Raw genomic sequence first — 20,141 nt, forward strand, 5'->3', positions numbered from 1 at the left:
TGCAGGGAGATAGCTGTGGCTGACATGGAAAAAAGTACCACAGATTTAACTAATCTAAGAGACATTTTGTGTTTAAAAGGGCTAATTGTTACAAGTTTTATGGAAGCAACATTTCAGGTTGTAGTTCTGAAGAACGTGTATCTGGTAGTTCAGCTAGTTCCTTTTTTAAAATTCCCATTTTCCCAAGGTGGGGAACCTAGGGGATAACAGGGTTCCAAAGAGGAAGAGACTCTGAGAATTTCTAGTAGTTAATGCTTATAATTATAACTGACCTGGCTGGTCTATTTTGAACTTAGTGGTTCAGTACGGAGATACAATGAAACATGGAATCCAATTTATTATGAAACCAACAACAAAATTTGTCACCAAAGTATAGTGTTAAGTCCCTATCCTGTTTCTTCCTTTGATGGTAGATGTGGAGCAACTGCGCATCCCAACAGAACCATGTCACAACTGAGTTCTTACCAAGCCCCTGCCCTCCCCACTGATCACTGGCACAGAAGAACACTTCTGAGGAGCCTGGTGGCTGGATCAGGAGCTGCTCTTTTCCGACATGCTCACTCACCCCTTGGAAGACCCTTAATAGCTACTTACACTGAAATGTTTTCAGAATTTTTGGCAAAACTGTATAAACCAAACACAAGGTATAGAAAGAAAGAATTCCAACTACTAAATAGTTTTTAAAAACAAGAAAATGTTTATATTTCATTTAACATTTGACACAGAAGAGCCCACATTTAAATAAACATTGTATCTTCAGAGCACTTTAACTGCATTTGGGAACTTGGATATGACAAATACTCATATAAGATGTATCCACAATTTCTTCTTCTGTAATTTCTTTTTATTTTTACAAATTATACCATGATAAAAAGCACTGATGTGAAATATTTTTCTTTAACATTTTATAAGCTAATCAGATGCATACCACAATAGATTGTTGTTGTTTAAATAGGGATTGCTCATGATTTTAGTATCACACAAATTTAAGCTGAGAGTACACTCAGAAATAAGTTTAGAAAATGGCATTACAAAAGATTGGGAGTAGTAAAAAAAAACAAAAACAAAAACAAAAAAACAGAACAAACCCATGCAGGGCTGCTGTACAGTAGCAATAAATCAGATGTTTCACTGCCATAAGTCTTCAGTGCGGCCAAACTTAAAAACCAGTCCTCTGAATAAAACAAGAAACATCACATGATTAGCTATGTTTGGGAAAAGAAAAGATGTGAGATTTATAATCATGGGAATCTAGCAAAGAATACTTGATCAGTTGTATGAAAAAAACCATGGGCTGTTATCAGAACATAAACTGATCAATCTAAGGCTGTGCTCAGCTGTGCTATTTATCACCAGCTCCCCTACATCCTTAACTATGAGTATAGGGGACATAGGTCACTCTTAAAAAGTTAGTCAATGCTTAGTATGTAATCATTATATGTCTGATTTTTATCAAATTCATTCAACAAACCTTTATTTTTTTAAAAATAATTTTTCTTTATTGATATGAGAGAGAACATTGATTGGCCACCTCTGCATGCACCCCCCTCCCCCCGCCCCACTAAGGATCGGACCCACAACCTGGGCATGTGCCCTGACTGGGAATAGAATTGGTGACCTCTTGCTGCATGGGTTGACGCTCAACCACTGAGCCACACCAGCTGGGTGACAAACCTTTTTTAAATATCAAGATACTAGATGCTAGATGCCAGGGCTATAAAGATAAATAAGATCTAGTTCCTGCCCTCAAGTTGCTCACATTCTTAATGACACAAAGTGGAAAGTATAGGGTGGAAAAAAGAGGTATATATACCAAAATTAAGGGAGCACAGAAACAGAAAATTTATTCTGTCTGAATGTGTTAGAAAAGGATTTACAGCCCTGACCAGTGAGGCTGAGATGACTGAAGTGTTGTCTTGAGCACCAAAAGGTTGCTGGTTCAATTCCAGGTAAGGGCACATGCTCGGGTTGCGGGCTTATTCCCAGGTAGGGGACGTGCAGGAGGCAGCAGATTGATGTTTCACTTTCACAATGATGTTTTTCTCTCTCTTTCTCCATTTCCCTTCTTCTTACTCTAAAAGTCATTAAAACAATCTTAAAAAAAAAAATATCATTCTCACATCAACGTCTCTCTCTCTCTAAAAATCAATTAAAAATAAAAATAAAGAACCCCTGGTTCTTATTTAACAAGTCTCTCTTCAATTAGTTCCTCTACTCTTTTAAAAATTTTTTTCTTAATTTTTTATTTTTATTTATTGATTTTAGAGAGGAAGGGAGAGAGAAGAACACTGATTTGTTGCTCTATTTATTATGCATTCATTGCTTGAGTCTTATATATGCCCTGACCAGGGATTGAACCTGCAACCTTGCATATTGGGATGATGCTCTAACCAACTGACCTACGCGGCCAGGGTGACGGTAGGAATTTTATTTTATTTTTTTCTTTATTGATTTTAGAGAAAGACGAAGGGAGAGGAAGGGAGAGAGAGATAGAAACATCGATGAGAGAGAACATTGAATGGCTGCCTCCTGCATTCCCCCCCACTCTGGGGATCAAACCCACAACCTAGGCATGTACCCTGACCGGGAATCGAACCGGCGACCTCTTGGTCCAAGTGTTGATGCTCAACCACTGAGCCACACCAGTTGGGCGGCGGTGGCAATTTTAAAAATCAATGTATGTTCCTAAGGTTGGCAGCAAACTAACCCATGTATTAAAATTACCTTTCTCATTCTTCTTATTTTATGACAATACATGGGGGAGAGGCACTGGACAGGGATAAATAAAGCAACTAAATATATAAATGACATAAAAGAAACTATTATAAAAAAGTATTAAAAAAAAAAGATAGGATGAAAAATGCAAAACAAACTTACCCAAAAAAGATGAAGGCATTTTGGAAAAATACAGCAATTCCAGGGTATACTATGGCTTTTTCTGTAAAAATAATTGTAATATTTAGAGGTATATCATCTTAAAACATTTAGTTTCTGATAATTTGGTGAACATCAATTTTCTTAACAATTGATTTTGCTGGTAACTATGGTTGGTTTGAGTATTAAATGACATAACACATATAACAGAGTCTCGTATTGGTTTAGTAACTGACAGCTCCCTTCATTCAGTTAACAAATACTGAGTGCATCCTATGTTCAGCACTGTTTAATGTGCTGAGGATACAGCAGAAAATAAAACAGGCAAAATTTTTTTGCCTTCATGGAGTTAGACAATATAGAGAATAAGTAAGGAGAATAAAGATACAGGAAATATAGCAAATGATGGCATTTTACACAGGTGGCCTGGAAGACATCATGAAAAGGTGACACGGACATAAGGACAGGAAGAAAGTACAAGCAGCAGCCACACAGAAGCTGCACAGTAGCAAGTGCAAAAGCCCTGAGGTGAGAGCACACTGGTACATTAGAGGAATGGTCATGTGGGCAAAAGAGAAATCAGGAGACAGATGAGAGAAATATAACGGGCCCACTGGGTGGCGAAGATCCTACAGAGCCGTGCAGTCATGTGAGGGCTTTGATTTCTACTCTGAGTGAGATGAGATAAGAGGCCACTGGAGGTGAAAAAGTGACACGAGCCTAGCCAGTGTGGCTCAGTGGATTGAGCATCATCTTGTGGACTTAGAGGTCCTGGTTCGATTCCCGGTCAGGGCACATGCCTGGGTTGTGGGCTTGATCCCCAGTAGGGGATGTGCAAGAGATAGCCAATCGATGTTTCTCTCTCTCTCTTTCCCTCCAAAAAATCATTTAACACATATATTTAAAAAAATAGTGACATTAGCTAACTTTTTTTTTTAATCCTTACCTGAGGATACTTTTCTATTCATCATTAGACAGAATGGGAGGGAGGAAGAGTGAGGGAGAGGGAAACATCAATGTGAGAGAGACACATCGACTGGTTGCCTCCCACACGACCCGAGCAGGGCCTGGGACGAACCGAAACCAAGGTATGTGCCCTTGACCAGAATCGAACCAGTGACTCACTGGTCCAGGGGCCAACACTCAAACCACTGAGCCAAACTGGCCAGGGCTAGCTGACATATTTTAATAAGTTCCCTCTGGCTGCAGAGCTGAGAATAGATAAAGGGGCGAAGGGGAGAAACAGAAACCTGTGAGCAGGCTATTTCAGAAGACTAATGACCGAACCAGGGTAGGAGCAATGGAGATGGTAAAAAGTGGTCAAATTCGAGATATATTTTAACAGCAGAGTCAACAGGATTTGCTGATGTATTGGATGTGGAGTGTGAGAGAAAGAGGTATCATTTTTAACAGGCCATAACCATCAGGGTTTTTGGCCTGAACTTCTGGAGGGATAGAATAGCTAAGACGGGCAAGAATGCCAGAAGAACTTTTTGTTGATTTTATCCTGGACTAAAGTTGAAATTCTCATAAATTTCCACTATTAGCTGTCAATAATTACTCACTAACTGACAAACCAAGTCATGACAAATAGATGAATTATCAACTTTTTCTCAGAATGAATATATATATATATATAATTTGTTTGTTTGTTTAGGTTAATCCATACCCAAGGATATTTTCCCATTGATTTTTAGATAGAGTTGAAGGGAGGGAGAGAAAAAGACATCAACGTGAGAGAGACACATCAATCGGATGCCTCCTGCATGACCTTGACCAGTGCCAGGGATCGAACGTGCAACTCAGGTACATATCCTTTACCAGAATCGAACTCGAAACCCTTTGGTCCAAGGGCCGATGCTCTAACAGCTGAGCCACACTGGCCAGGGCTCAGAATATTTTTTAATTAATCTCATTAATTTATCTCATAATTAATCTCATAACAGCTCATTTGTATAGAACTTCATGACAAAACCACATTAAATGTTCTATATTACATACCTATTATTGCTAGAATGGCTCATAAAAATCCTGTAAAAAGGCAGCTTTATAAAATGATAGATCTGCTACTAATGATTTTCAAAGCATAACCTGGCTTAAAAAGTCTTTTAGAAAAAAATCTTTTTTTATTTATTTTTTTGGTACATGCCCCTAGTGGGAACCAAACCCAGGACTCTCTGGTCCACAGGCCGATGCTCCAACCGCTGAGCCAAACCAGCCAGGGCTGGAAAAAATCTTAAAATTCTATGAGATAAACACATTCCAACAAAAAGGAACTGTATTAATAGTTGTATCTGGGAAAAAAGAATTATCAATAATTTTATATTCTTCTTTGAGCTCTTTATAGTCTGTTTTCTACAATGAACAAGTATTATGCAATTCAAATGAAAAAAAGAGTAATTCTTTTGTGTTTATAATATGATGCTGAAAAAAATTTTGTAGCAGCAAGAAAACTACTTACCATATTATGTTAAATGCAAAAGCAGGGTTCAACATTTCATTTATACTATAATTACAACTACATATAAAACAGAAAGAGACCAAAGAAAATATACCAAAATATTTAAGAGCAGTAAGATTATTATAGTTTCTTTTTCTGTTCTCTTTTCTATGTTTTATGGTTTTACCAATAAATGTATAAATGTATAAACAAAGTAAAACATAACTATTTTTAAATGCCTATCATTCTTGTCTATAAGATTTAAAAGATTTTAATAAAAATTCAGGAAACACATGATTTTATTTCAAGAATCACGTTTTGTTCAAAGAAGTAAAGAGTTAAATATGAGCTGAATTAGATCCATCAGCAAATCCTGCTGGTCCAGTTTATACACATCATTAACATTATATTTTTACTGATAAGCATAGTCAATTTTACCTGGAACATTAAGTGGTTTTTCATATTTTTCTGGTGTTCCTCAGGCAAAATTTCAGCTCAGGATCTAAGAATAGGTCTTTTCCTGAGCTTGCCTTAAACTGGCTTCAGATGCACATTAAATGATACTTTACTTTTCTATCTAAAAAGAGATGATGTGATTATCAGGAAGGCTTATTAGCTCAATAACTTTCAATTCTAGGATGTTGAACTTTGCATGAATATTATCCAACAAGTCACAACCCAGCAAATAGAGAACCTATACATTCTGCTTTTGAGGTTTCTAGAAGCCAAAAGAAGAGCAAGGTTTGGAGCTATGTCCTATTCCCTCCAGGCTCTAGATTAGAAGAAAAAATATAGAAGAAAGGGATACTAAAAACATACCAAACCAAACAAAATACTGATAGGGAGAGAGAAGTTCCTAGGCATAAATGCACTGCAAGTAGCTGGCCTAGCTATATGAAAAAAGCTTTATTCTAAAATAACAACTTTAATGCTCAATTTCGGTATTCCATTAAAGTAAAAGATAATTTGTGCTCTCTTACCTTTAGCAACATAACCACCAAAGAGAATCCACATAGACGCAATCAGAGAGCCAAAGGCCAACATGAAACCAATGAACAGCCAAATGCGAGCACCTTAAAAGAATTAACATTTTACCAGAATTATCTCTCATGTGGCAGCAGTCAGTACAATTAACTTTCCAAAAACAAAACAAAAACCCAAACAGAAAAACTGTGTAGTTGTCATGAAAAGTCTAAAATAAGAAGACCAGATGTATTCAATATCTTTCAACAGTGAAGATGTCGGCCTTTTTCTTGTTGGCTGGTCTGTGTATGTTAAGTGCCTATATTTACTTTCCTTAAATATGTACACCAAGAAAAACTGTCTTCAACCACCCAATAAAAATCTTACAAAATATGCCCTGGCCGGTTTGGCTCAGCGGTTAAAGTATCAGCCCGCTAACTGGAGAGGCCTGGGTTTGATTTCCGCTAATGGCCCCACAGTTACAGTTTGTCCCCAGCCCCAGTTGGGGTTGTGTGGGTGGCAACCCTCAGTGTGTCTCTCTCGCATCAATGTTTCTCCCTCTCTCCCTCCTGCTCTATCTCAAGATAAATGCAAAAATGTCCTCAGGTGAGGATAAAAAAAAATCTTACAAAATATGTTTCACCATTTTTAGAGTCTCATTCTCCATATATTTTTAGAAATTGTACTGCAAAATTTAAAGTCCTCCAAGAGAACTTTGAAACAAAAACATAGGTATACTTAACAAAAAATTCATATTCATTGACATGTGAATCTAAATACTACCATATTTCCTTTCAGAGAAGTCAGGCAGTAAAATAAATACCAATTTAATGTGGCTGGCACTTAGGAAAACTACATTAAAATTATGTTAATAGAAGACTTAAATAACATTTATATAATATTTAAGAAGACTTGCTATAAAATAAATGGTATCATTAGACTGCCTAAAATGAGCCCTGAGTTTAATTAGCACAAATAAATTTGAAAACACCAGCCTATTCAATAAAGCACAGCGAATAGAATGCTTTATATAAATTTGATTTTATATCCAAAACACAAAATAGTATTTATTAAATAAATAAGCTATTACTCATAGATGTGATATTAGAACAAATACAACTGGCTTTGAACCCCTCCCCAACCTAACACCACCACTACCAAAGCTATGCTAGCTAACAGTTTTTTATTTAGAGATGTGATGGCCATATTCTTCTAGTCTTAGCTCTACCTATTATTTTCTTATTACTATCAACACTAGTTGCTAACATTCACCCATTCTGTTAGTTTACAAAGTTATAGTAGGCCAGTATTTCTGTATCTCTTCTACTTAACCTCATCTACAAAGAGAGTGAACCAAGGAGAGTCTGAAAACATCGACCAGTGCTGACTAGTGGTTTCTCCTGTTCATTATAAAAACAAACAAAATCTTGCAATTTGCCTACATCCAAGTTTATTACTTTGTAAGTTTATTTTCAGTTTACCATTTAGATTACTTCATAAATATCTGTCCCCTCAATTCTTTGAGCAAACTGGACTCTAGGAAGCTGTGCCACACATGTCCTGTATCCTGCCTACCTCGGGTACATGGCAATGGAGTACAGGGGACATGAGTTCCTCAGTTGAGGAGAAAGGACCTGGATGAACCTAAACAATAAAATTCTAATATTATATTCAGTTTTGCAAGATAAAAAAGTTCTGGAGGTTGGATGCACAACAGTGTGAATATACTTACCACTACTGAACTGTACACTTAGAAATGGTTAAGATGGCCCTGGCCAGTTTGGCTTGGCAGTTAGAGTGTTGGCACGTGGACTAGAGAAGCCCAGGTTCAGTTCCCGCTAAGGGCACGTACCTCAGTTGCAGTTTGTCCCTGGCCCCAGTTGGGGTCGTGTAAGTGGCAACCAGTTGATGTGTTTCTCTCACACAGATGGTTTTTTTCTCTCTCTTTCTCCCCCTCCCCCTCTCCCTCCTGCTCTATCTCAAGATAAATGTAAAAGTGTCCTCGGGTGAGGATTTTTTAAAAAGAAAAAGAAAATAGGTTAAGATGGCAAATTTTATGTTGTGTAAGTCATCCCTTGCTACTTCACGGCTTCACTCTATCGCGGTTTTTTCAAATATAAAAAAGTCGAAGTGGGAAGTGGCGAATATAAAAAAAGAATCCTACTTTGCAGAAATTCATTTATCGCAGTAGAGTCTGGAACTGATTAACTGTGATAAACGAGAGTCAACTGTATTTTAAAACAGACACTAAAATCTATGATTCTAAACTATTTCAAAATGCTAATTCAACCAAATAAGGATGGCAAAAAAGGGAAGAAAATAATTTGTATGGTATAGCTAAAAGTGCAATCAGTTCTATTTTGTATGTATATTCGCTATATACTGTTCTTTACTGTATACTGTATACATTTATATCTACATATCTTTACACAGGGCTATATATTGAAAACTGCATTCTGCCCTGGCCGGTTTGGCTCAGCAGTTGGAGCGTCGGCCTGCGGTACAGAGAAAACTGCATTCTGTACTTTAAAGCCAACTTGAACCAAATGCAACTTTTATCTTATTCCTTGGAACCTACAGCTTTTGCTCTAGATATGCCTCCATCCTATCCCTGATCTGAAGGAGTCACACAAGTGGCCTTTCCATGTATATTCTTATTTTAAGGATACACAGTAAGATACTATTTGCACCTATTTACCTGTTTGACCCAGGCAACCTTCACTGTAACTATCACCTCGGACTTGTCCATTCGATACTGCATTAATCCTGTAGAAATAAAACCAAGAAATCAGGGTCTCTGACTCCGAGAGGAGACTATCCATGACATCTAATTACCAGATACAATAAGCTAGAGTTCCTCAAATTTAAGCTTAGGCCTCATGAGTCTTGAGTAATGGGCTCATAGGACCTTAAGCAAGTCCCTTCAGCCAGATACCCTTTAAATCAGTGGTTCTCAACCTTCCTAATGCCGCAACCCTTTAATACAGTTCCTCATGTTGTGGTGACCCCCAAACATAAAATTATTTTAGTTGCTACTTCATAACTGTAATTTTGCTACTGTTATGAATCACCATCGAAAATATGTTTTCTGATGGTCTTAGGCAACTCCTGTGAAAGAGTTGTTCGACCCCCAAAGGGGTCGTGACCCACAGGTTGAGAACCACTGCTCTAAAGCTTGGTTATAGTTGCAAGACCAGCAGAATCAGCCATCACCTGGGAACTCATTAGAAAGAAAATTCCTCAGCCCACCCAAATTTACAGAAGCAGAAACTGGGTATGGGGCTTAGCAATCTAAGTTTTAACAAGTCCTTTAGATGATCTGATGCTTTTTAAAATGTGAGGCTGAAATTCTCAAAATAGTCAATTATACCTCAATAAAAATAATTGTCAAAATTATATCTTGCTAAGATTGCAACAATCTTTAGCTTGGTCCCATCTAGCTTTCCATTTGTACATATTAGACATACTCAACTCAAAGAGATTCAGTGGTAAAATCTTGTTTTTTCAATTCCTGACAGATGTTCCAAACATAAAAAAAGTCTTTCACTGACTTTCAGAGTACCACTCTGGAATGACATAGCCTTGCTTTCTTTAGAAATATCCTTTAAAGAATTTTAAATGTCATGGAAAAATGTTCACAATATATCAAGTCACTAGAATGCAAGCTTCCTGAGGGCAGGGGCTGTGTCTATTTTGTTCCCCGTTTTTATTCTCAGCGCCTCGCACAGGGCTTGACACATGGTAGGTGCTCAATAAATGTGTTGACTCTCTGAACCCTAATTATTTTCACAGTAATATAAAGTCTTAATGTATTCACTCAAATCTAAGTTTTAAAACAATCAAAATACTCGTAATTATTTTCAGTGACTACATTGACTAAATTACTTGGTACATAAAATAAATATATTTTAAAACAGGCTTCATATTTTAAAAAATGCAGATATCCCCTGGTGGTTTAGCTCATTGATTAGAGCGTTGGCCCTTGGACCAAAGGGTCAAGTGTTTGATTCCAGTCAAGGGCATGTTCCTGGGTTGCAGGTTCAATCCCCAGTTGGGGTCGTGTGGGAAGCAACTAATCAATGTGTCTCTTTCACATCGATGTCTGTCTCTCTCTCTCTCTCTCTCTCTCTCTCTCTCTCTCTCCCTCCCTCCCTCCTTTCCACTCTCTCTAAAAAATCAATGGAAAAAATATCCTCAGGTGAGGATTAACCAAAAGAATAAAAATAAAAATAAATATGCAGATGTTCCTGGGTTAGTGGTTCTTACCTCTTGTTTTTCCTTGCTGGACCATTTGAATAAACTACATGATTTTCTATCAGACAGCCATGACCCTGCCTTGTCAGTCTTAATAAACACATTCTCAAGCAATCTCTATTTGTTATCTGGTATTACTAGTTTTATATATAATCTCAAACTTACAGAAAAGTTGCAAGTATAGTTCAAACAAATTATTTTCCTGAAACATTTGAAAGTTGCCAACATGATGCCCCACTATCCTAGGAACTGTACTTCCTACAAACAAGACATACAACTGTTATGTATTTCCCACAAACGAGATAGTTCTATAGAACCACAATACAACCATCAAGATCAGGAAATGAACAATGATCCATTACCACCATTTAATCTTCAGATCTCATCCAAGTTCCCCAACTGCGCTAAGAATGCTCTTAATAGCAAAAGGATCCTCCTGTCCAGAATAATGAGGTATATTTTGTTCTAATGTCTCTTTAGTTTTCTCAGTCTGGAACAGTTCAATCTTCTTTGTTTTTTATTACCTTGACCCTTTACTCCAGTTATACTGGTCTCCATGCAGAGCCCTAGTATTTGCTATTGTCCGAAATGCTCCTCTCTTACATGTATAACACCATGATGAGTTCCTTCTTTCCTTTAAGTCTTTAGTCAAAAATCACCTTCTTAGTGAGGTATTCCTTGACTTGATTTAAAATTTCTACACCCCCTGTTGATATCTCCTACTTCCCTTCTCTGCTTTTACTTGTTAGGTTTTACCATTATCTAACATGCTATATGTTTAATTTATTTATTTTTTGTTACTATCTATGTGTCTCATTCATTAGTGTATAAGTTCCAAAAAGGCAAGGATTTTCCCCTTTTATTCACTACTGTATTTCCTGTTTCTACAGCAGAGCCTGGGAATATAAGAGCTTAATGAATATTTGCTAGATGAATAAATAAACATACCCTTAGACAAAGTACATGGTCCTGACCTAAAAATAGTGTTATAAACATTGGTAGTATAGAAATAGGACAGCTGAGAGAAGCTAGGAGATAGAAGTGGAAGAGGAGAGGTAAAAGAATAGGAGAGAGAGCTATTGCTTTTGTTTGTAAGTCCTTCTCTACTATTTGACTTTTAAATGATTCCCAATACATTAACTTCACATTTCAAAAATTTAAATCTACTCACCTATATGTAAAACATTTTTATTTTTAATTAGGGTCACTACAATGACACTTACATTAGGAAGGCGATGGTTGCTATAACACCACAGGCATGATATGAATGGTTGAACTCTTCCATACTGGGGTAAATGACAGCTGCATCTATGATAATCCACCAGCCTGTAAAAAACTAAAACAAACAAATAGAACAGGTGATACCAAGAGAAATTTCATATATTAATTTCATACATTGCTAGCTAAAAAGAAAGCAAGGTATCCAAGTGAAGAGATCTCTTCTAATGAATTTCAAATTTTTCTTAAATGTTCCAGCAATTTCTTACATGCAATTGGCACACGGCTTAATATATGACTAAATATTAGATACCCTTAAGTCTGACAGCAATGACTATTTATTAACATGAACTTCTTTCCTAAGTCTTCTTTAGTCATTATTTTATATTTTAATTATAAAGTCTATAATCTAACTTTGTGAGCTAGAAATAAGTGACAGTATCTCATGGCAGGAGAAAGAAATAAAGTGATTCAGATTCCAACTGACAAAAGGAATGACCTATTGCCGACATATAAACCTCCAGAAAGATATATTTATTGAAAAGTAAAAAAAAATCAAAATAATATGGAAATAATTATTGTTGATATAATTTTAGCTATCCTCTTGATGTTGTGAATAAGTAATGGCTGCAGTTGCTTCTTCCTTTTGATTACTCACAGTACAGTCTACAGATGATTTCAGGTGTGATGCTAACTTCAATTTAACAACAAATTATAATGTATCTTAACTGAATCTGGTTCTGGATATTATTAAGGGCAAATATATAATAAAAATATTAAAACTACAAACGTGTTTTTTATTAGCTGAGCAGAAACTTATAAGATATTAACTAAATACTGATAAGTAGCTTAGAGGGTTTTGAAAGTAACCCCTTTCCCTACCCCTACTTCCAATTCTGACCCAGTTAGCTCTGGAAATGCCATCTTTTGACAATTATTTAAACATAACTATTTTAAAAAATGTTTTTTTCTTTATTGATTTTAGAGAGAGAGGAAGGGAGAGGAGAAAGATAAAAACGTCAATGAGAGAGAACATCGGTTGGTTGCCTCCTGCATGCCCCACATTGGGGATTTAGCCCACAACCTGGGCATGTGCCCTGACCAGGAATTGAATCAGTGACCTCTTGGTGCATGGGTCGACGCTCAACTACTGAGCAACACCGGCAGGGCTAAACATAACTATTTTAATCAAATTATTTTTATCAGGCTGTAGACAGATCCATACTCTGTTAATGATTTTTACTGGTTTAAACAAGTATTCTTACTTTTTTACCCTCAGATCAATACAGTCAAGATATTTATTTTCTTCACAGATGAAAATTCAAAGCTTTTTTTTTTTTTGATGTTTATAAGAGTATAATCTACAGTAGTTTTATATTTGACCATTACTTTGTGAAAATAGAGGATAATTTTTTTCACAGATTTTAAGTATCAAACACTAGGCAAAGAAGAGATAATGAAACTTAGATTTTTGCCCAGCCGCTGTAGATCAGTGGTTGAGCATCGAGCCACGCACCAAGAGGTTGCCAGTTGATTCCTGCTCAGGGCACATGCCCAGGTTGTAGGCCAAACCCCAGTGGGGGGCATGCAGGAGGTGGCCGATCGATGTTGTTTCTATCTCCCTCTCCTCTCCTCTCTCTCTAAAATCTATAAAGAAAAAAAAAAATTTAGATTTTTATTTTTTTGCTTACTTTAGAGCATATGACAACATAAGATCATACAATACAAATATCAAATGCCTTGAGGGATTCGCAATGTAAATAACAATTTTATACTATAAGTCACTTCTAAGCAATATTTTTTCAATGAGTTTCCTGGTATGTATGTATGTATGCATTTATTTTTAATCCTTACCCGAGGATATTTCCCCCTTTATCATCAGATAGAGTGGGAGGGAGGGATTAAGGGGAGAGAAAAAGAGAGAGAGAGACTTCCGGTCAAGATGGCGGCGTAGGGAAACGCAGTATCGCGTTCTCCCACAACCACATCCAAGTTACAACAAAACTACAGAACAACCATCATCCAAAACCGCCTGAAATCAAGCTGAATGGAAGTCCTACAACTACGGAATTAAAAAAAAAAAAAAAGCAGCTACATCCAGACCGGTAGGAGGGGCGGCGGAGCGAGGGGTGGCGGCAGCGGCGCGGCGGCGCGACGGGCTGGTCCCACACCCAAGTGTGGCGGATAAAAATCAGGAGGCTCCCGCGGCTGGGAAGGTCCTTCCTGAGGACTGAGGGGTCCCCGTCCCACACCAGGTGCCCCGCTCAGGTTTCCAGTGCCAGGAAGATAAGTCCCCATAACTTCTGGCTGGAAAAACCAGCAGAAACTGAGGCTCAGGGAAGCTGAGGCGGCTGGAGCCACAAGCAGCTCCCTAAAGGGCCCGCGCACGGACTGGTCGGACTCTCTCCCTCTAAGCTTGGAGGGGAGGCAGCTCGAGGGGCACCAGAGACATACAGGGAAGAACTGAGCTGTTTGGCACTGGAGCGAGGGCTGGAGAGGGGGCTTTCTCGGGGACAAACGTGCTGTAAGAGGCCTTTGTTCCTTTGGTGAGCCCTTCCCTGGGGCGGCAGACAGTCGCCATATCTGGGACTCCAGCAACCTGGCTCACACTGGTAGCCCCGCCCTGCTGACTCCCTGAGGCCCCGCCCCACCCCGCCCCACAAAACTTTCAAGCCCACCCAAGCTGTTGCTACTTGCTTAACCATAGGATTGGCCTGTCTTGGATCCTGCTTCAGGTTTTTCCTAAATTCTTTCAAACGAGCAGCATCGGGTCTCAGCGAGCCCCATGAGGATACAAAGAAACAGGTCCCAAATGAAAGAACAAAAAAAAAACCCAAGAAAAGAACTAAGCGAAATGGAGATAAGCAACCTAACAGATGCTGAGTTCAAAATACTGCTTATAAGGATGCTCAATGAACTCAGTGAGGGCCTCAAGAGCATAAAAAAGTACCAGTCAGAAATGATCGCTGCACAGTTAGAAACGAAGGAGGCTTTAACTGAAATAAAGAATAATTTACACAGCTTCAATAATAGAGTACGTAAATCCAAGGAGCAAACCATCGATTTGGAATATAAGGAAGCAAAAAACACCCAATCAGAACAGCAAAAAGAAAAAAGAATCCAAAAAAATGAGGATAGTGTAAGGAGCCTCTGGGACAACTTCAAGCGTGCCAACATTCGCATCTTGGGGGTGCCGGAAGGAGAAGAGAGAGAACAAGAAATCGAAAACCTGTTTGAAACAATAATGGCAGAAAACTTTCCTAACTTGGTGAAGGAAACAGACATACAAGTCCAGGAAGCACAGAGAGTCCCAAACAAGATGAACCCCAAGAGGCCCACACCAAGACACATCATCATCAAAATGCAAAAGGTTCAAGACAAAGAGAGAATCCTAAAAGCAGCAAGAGAAAGGCAGCTAGTTACCTACAAGGGAGTTCCCATTAGGCTGTCAGCTGATTTCTCAAAAGAAACTTTGCAGGCCAGAAGGGAGTGGCAAGAAATATTCAGAGTGATGAAAACCAAGAACCTACAACCAAAATTACTCTATCCTGCAAAGCTGTCATTTAGAATCGATGGACATATAAAAACTTTCCCAGACAAGAAAAAGTTAAAGGAGTTCATCACTACCAAACCGTTATTATATGAAATGATGAAGGGTCTTTTTAAAGAAAAAGATAAAATGTATGAACAAACAAAATGGCAATGAATACATATCTATCAACAATGGAATCTACAAACAAAATGAACAGGAAGAACAGGAACATTCTCATAGATACAGAGAACATTTTTTTGGTTGCCAGTTGGGAAAGGGGTTGGGGGAATGGATGAAAAAGGTGAAGGGATTAAGAAGCACAAATTCATTGCTAGACTGACAAACCTCAAAGGGAAAGGGGTTGGGGGGGTGGGAAGAAATAAACCAAAGAACTTATATGCATAACCAATGGACACGGACAATAGTTTGGGAAAAGGTGGGAGGGGGGCGGGAGTGGGGAGGAGGGGGTCAATGGGGGGAAAATGAGGAACATCCGTAATACATTTTACATCCAACAATAAAGATGTGGAAAAAGAAAAAAAGAAAAAGAGAGAGAGAGATCGATATGAAAGAGACACATCGACTGGTTGCCTCCCACACAACCACCAGGACCAGGGATGAACCACAACCAAGGTATGTGTCCCTGACTGGAATCGAACCCGAGAATCATTGGTCCTCAGGCCAATGATCTAATTGCTGAGCCAAACCAGCCAGGGCTGTTTTTTTTTTTTTTATCCTCACCGAGGATATTTTTCCATTTTTTGTACAGATAGAGTGGGAGGGAGAGAGAGAGAAACATCGATGTGAAAGGGACACATCGAGTGGCTGACACCCGCACGACCAACCAGGGCCGGGGACCAACTGCAACCGAAGTACGTGCCCTTAGCGGGAACCGAACCCGGGTCTCTCCGGACCGCAGGCCGACGCTCTAACCGCTGAGCCAAACTGGCCAGGGCACAGGGCTGTTTTTTTTTAAAATGAGATTGAGAAGAAATTAACTCTGGATTATGGAGAAGTGCGATCATATCTCTTAACTAGTTTTGACCTGTTTCTAAAACACTTCCTGGTAACTTAATTTACTCATTAAAAGGAGGCATAAACCATATCATGAATAAAGGTATAAAATACCCTGTCTTTTTATACCATGCTGTTAAAGAAAATCAATTAATCTACTAATCATATTTCAAACCATAATTTCAACTACGAGTTGGAATGAAATGAATAACTCAACCCTCTCATAAACAAAACAAAAGATCAACATTTATTAAAATAAATTCAGTTCTGGCTGTGTGGCTGTTGGCTGAGCATCATCTCATGCACCAAAAGGTTACCAGTTTGATTCCTGGTCAGGACACATGCCTGGATTGTGGGCTCCATCCCCAGTAGGGAACATGGAGGAGGTAGCCAATAGATGTTTTGCACTCACATCAATGGTTCTCTCTCTCTCTCTGCTCCTCTCCCTTCCTCTAAAATCAATTGAAAAAAAATGTTTTTTTATCCTCACCTGAGGATATTTTTGTATTTATCTTTCAGATAGAGCGGGAAGGAAAAAGGGAGGAAGAGAGAGAGCGAAACATCGATGCAAGAGAGACACATCGAGTGGTTGCCACCCACACGACTCCAACCAGGGCTGGGAACAAACTGCAACCAAGGTACGTGCCCTTGGATGAAACCAAACCCGGGACTCTCTGGTCCGCGGGTCAGATGCTCTAACCGCTGAGCAAAACCAGCCAGGGCTGAAAAAATATTAAAAACAATTTTTTTTAAATAAATAAATTCAGTGGTCAAAGATAAAATAAGTAGTACATATTTTAAAACACCATACAGAATTTAAAACATAAACACACTAAAATAATGAAGGCCCAAATTATTAATGACACTTACTAGAACACCAGCAGCAATGGAAGCAATAGTATTGCGTTTTTCCCCCCAATCAATGCATTCTGAGCATCTCAAGCCTTCTAGAAATCCAGACATTTTTTCAGGTCACTTAAAAAAAGCAAACAGAAAAACAATTAAATAAAGTACTTCTATTTACTTGCTTCAAACCTGACATGTTCTTAGAAAATAATTAACTGTTCAGGAATAACTTAATAAAAGTGAAGTTACAAATAGAGTTGATCCTTGAACACATAGAGGTTTAGAGGAACCCAACCCCCATGTAGTGGAAAATCCGAGACTAACTTTTTGACTCCTCAAAAACTTAACTACAGTCCCTCAGTATCCCAGGGGGATTGGTTCCAGGATCTTCACAGATACCAAAATCTGAGGATGCTCAAGCCCCTTATATAAAATAGTGTAGAACAATGCATACAGTCAGTCCTCTGCATCTGTGGATTCCTGGGATGGGAAACCCTGGGATGCAGAGGGCTGTAAATTTATTGAAAAAAATCCACCTATAAGTGGACCTGAATAGTTCAAACCATGTTGTTTAAAGGTCAACTATACTTTAGTTTGGCTATAGACACTTCTTCAGAATATTCAATTTAGCTTTTGATAAATTTCCAAATTATACCTTTGGAAAATAAAATTTGGATTCATTTAGTATTTTCCCTTTTTTCTATTTAGTATTTCTCTTAATTTAAAAGATGGTTTTGGCTTGCATTTATAAAATAAATAAGTCCTGGAGAGGGATGTAATGTACAGCATAATTACAGTGACTAATACTGTATTGTATTATTTGAAAGTTGCTGAAAGAATAGATTTTGAAAGTTCTTGTAACAAGAAAAAAACTGTGTAACTATGTGTAGTGAAGGATGTTAGACTTATTGTGGTGATCATTTTGCAATACACAAGCATATCCAACCATTATGCTGTATACCATAAACTAATAATGTTACATGTCAATTTAATCTCAATAAAAAAAAATAAGAGATGGTTTTGGTATATTTAAATAATATGAACATAGGTGGATATCCAAATATTTAAAATTTTTATAATTGCTAATTTTAATTATAAACTAAGTTATTATATAATTTTGGCATTTACAGTCCAGGAGCACTAATAAAGTGGAGAAACAAATAATAAAGTTTGGTTCTGAGTTAAAGCACGCAGTCAGATAAAAAATATTTATCTTAGGAATTTACACATTTTATTAGAGAATGTGTTTCTTCACACTCAGATTATGAAATTAAACACTGCACTGCTGGTCTTCTACCCACATTACTTTATTTTTTCCTTCTCCAAGCCCCGCTTTTGGTGTAATTTCTTAAAAAAGAACACCCTTTTCATTTTAATATATCTATCTCTGATTCTAACAGATGTTTTCCAGCTAAAATAAAGTACAACATTGAAATTAATATTCAGACCAAAAAATCCACTGATGAGTTGCCACAGGTAAATTAACACAGTTGACCTAAAATGTCTTAACAAGTTACATAAAACATTCCTCTAGGTTGAGCTGTACAGACCTGGCTTGAGATACAGCCACAGGGTATCTGTTTCAGAGAATGAAAAAGCCAGAATAACCTATAACTTGCTTATAATCAAGAAACACCCAAACTACCGCGAATTTGAACCGGTCCATTAAGCTACTCTGTAGCCAGCAATCATGACTGTCTAAAAACATGCTATCCTTAATAAAGAGCAATGAATCCAATTGTAACGTCCCTGTTTCAAATTAAATGTTAAAAACTGTGATATAACCATTGCTAATTGCCTTTAGGACAAGTTTAATTTTGAAAATTGACTCGTTTTATTCTTCCCTGGGAAGAGCAGCACGCCAGTGTGTTTACTTTCGGTTCTTCCCACTGACCCCGCCTCGAATCCATTTTCCTTAGCTTTATGACTGGCGACTCAAGCCCAAGCTCCGCCCACCAGGCCCGGGATTTTAGGTGTCGAGTGGACTGGGACTTGGAAGATCTGGACACTAGTTCTGCTCGCCGTGTGAACCAGCCGAGTCTGTTTCTCCAGCTCTAAAGCAGGGGAGGGAAGGTGATTTTCAGGGATCCTGTGAGTCCCAGGGAAGGGCGCGGTCTGGCAGCCTGGCGGAGTCCGGACGTGGTCGCCTTCTCCCGTCGCCGGCTGGTCCAGGTCAGGAGCAAGTGGCCAGGAAGGGTCCAAAAAGGCATAGCCCGGGCTGCAGTTTCCCAGAGGTGGAGACAACAACCCAGTCAGCATCAGCCGTGCACAGAGTCACGGGTCCGAGCACTGTCCAGCCTGCGGCGATTCTTCCCTTTCCCCCACTCCCGCCTGGCACTTACGTCCAGCGCCGCTCGTGCAGTCGGTCCGAAGCCCGGTGTTGCGCCGCACGGTGCCGCCTCACTCTCCCGGTTTCAGCCAAAAAAACAAAACCACCACAGGCCGCCGGATACCCGGATGGAGCAGCACCGCCCCCGGCACTCGGTCGCGCATGCGGAGACGGGGGCAGAGGGAGGGGCGTCAGGGTAGGAGGAGAAATGGCGAAGGTAGGGCCAGAGGGAGCCACGCCCATTACGCCGACATCTCTGCGCATGTTCTGGGAGTCAGCAGCGGCATTAGCGACCCCAGCCGCAGCAGCAGGGGCTCTCCGCTGTGCTGAGTTCTCTTCTGGGCGTCAGCAGTAGTTTGGGTACACCTTTCGACAATGGATGTGAGAATTAGCTCTTTGTAGTGATGTTTCGAAAGGGAGGCATCTGTTGGGCCTTTGTATCCGCCTTGAGTGAGGTGGTAAGTTTTCTACGGCGGAGGTCAGTCCCGCAGTTATCTCAGGTGTAGGTGACAGGAAAAGTGCCCAGTTCCGCCTGGTGCAAAAGGTGGGTCCCGATTGGCGGCTCCACAGCACTATTGTGGGGTTTTAAGTGTGGTTTATTTTCTCAGAGACTGGCCCCGCCCTCGCCATAGCCCCGCCTTCAAGAGGAACTATTTCAGAGCATGAAATTC

At 39.0% G+C, this 20,141-nt stretch overlaps 2 protein-coding genes across 5 annotated transcripts in view; one reads left to right on the forward strand and one right to left on the reverse strand.

Moving 5' to 3' along the window:
- Positions 1 to 8,729, forward strand: part of LOC118626220 (RH-like protein) — a 63,817-nt gene extending 55,088 nt beyond the window's left edge. The window contains exons 11-12 of one of the 3 annotated variants that reach the window (XR_004958875.1): positions 3,296 to 3,402; positions 8,711 to 8,728. The gene's annotated coding sequence lies outside the window, so the exon portion shown is untranslated. Of the gene's footprint in view, positions 1 to 3,295; positions 3,403 to 8,710 lie in introns of those variants that run through there. The other 2 variants (XR_004958877.1, XR_004958876.1) reach the window with 2 other exon arrangements.
- On the reverse strand, positions 827 to 19,627 carry TMEM50A (transmembrane protein 50A). Of its 2 annotated transcripts, XM_036255609.1 has the most exons (7): positions 19,484 to 19,627; positions 17,166 to 17,270; positions 11,755 to 11,867; positions 8,976 to 9,043; positions 6,295 to 6,387; positions 2,878 to 2,938; positions 827 to 1,174 (listed from the first exon to the last, which is right to left on the reverse strand). In XM_036255609.1, the coding sequence occupies exons 2-7, from the start codon at positions 17,256 to 17,258 to the stop codon at positions 1,129 to 1,131; spliced, it is 474 nt and encodes a 157-aa protein (XP_036111502.1). In that variant the 5' UTR covers positions 17,259 to 17,270; positions 19,484 to 19,627; the 3' UTR covers positions 827 to 1,128. The 2 variants fall into 2 exon arrangements, with proteins under 2 accessions (XP_036111502.1, XP_036111503.1); XM_036255610.1 differs by lacking the exons at positions 827 to 1,174; positions 2,878 to 2,938 and adding an exon at positions 5,780 to 5,891 and having other exon boundaries at positions 19,484 to 19,617.
- Positions 19,628 to 20,141: the final 514 nt, after the last annotated feature.

The sequence above is a fragment of the Molossus molossus genome, unplaced genomic scaffold (genome assembly GCF_014108415.1).
Source record: "Molossus molossus isolate mMolMol1 unplaced genomic scaffold, mMolMol1.p scaffold_m16_p_12, whole genome shotgun sequence".
Lineage (NCBI taxonomy): Eukaryota > Metazoa > Chordata > Mammalia > Chiroptera > Molossidae > Molossus > Molossus molossus.

Bases quoted from the DNA above. Each gene is read 5' to 3' on its own strand.
- TMEM50A (XM_036255609.1), bottom strand. From the start codon at position 17,258: ATGTCTGGATTTCTAGAAGGCTTGAGATGCTCAGAATGCATTGATTGG. The intron at 11,868-17,165 runs GTAAGTGTCATT...TGTTTGTTTTAG, and splicing joins CCATTGCTGCTGGTGTTCTA to TTTTTTACAGGCTGGTGGAT. The intron at 1,175-2,877 runs GTAAGTTTGTTT...TGTTTTATTCAG, and splicing joins AATGCCTTCATCTTTTTTGG to AGGACTGGTTTTTAAGTTTG.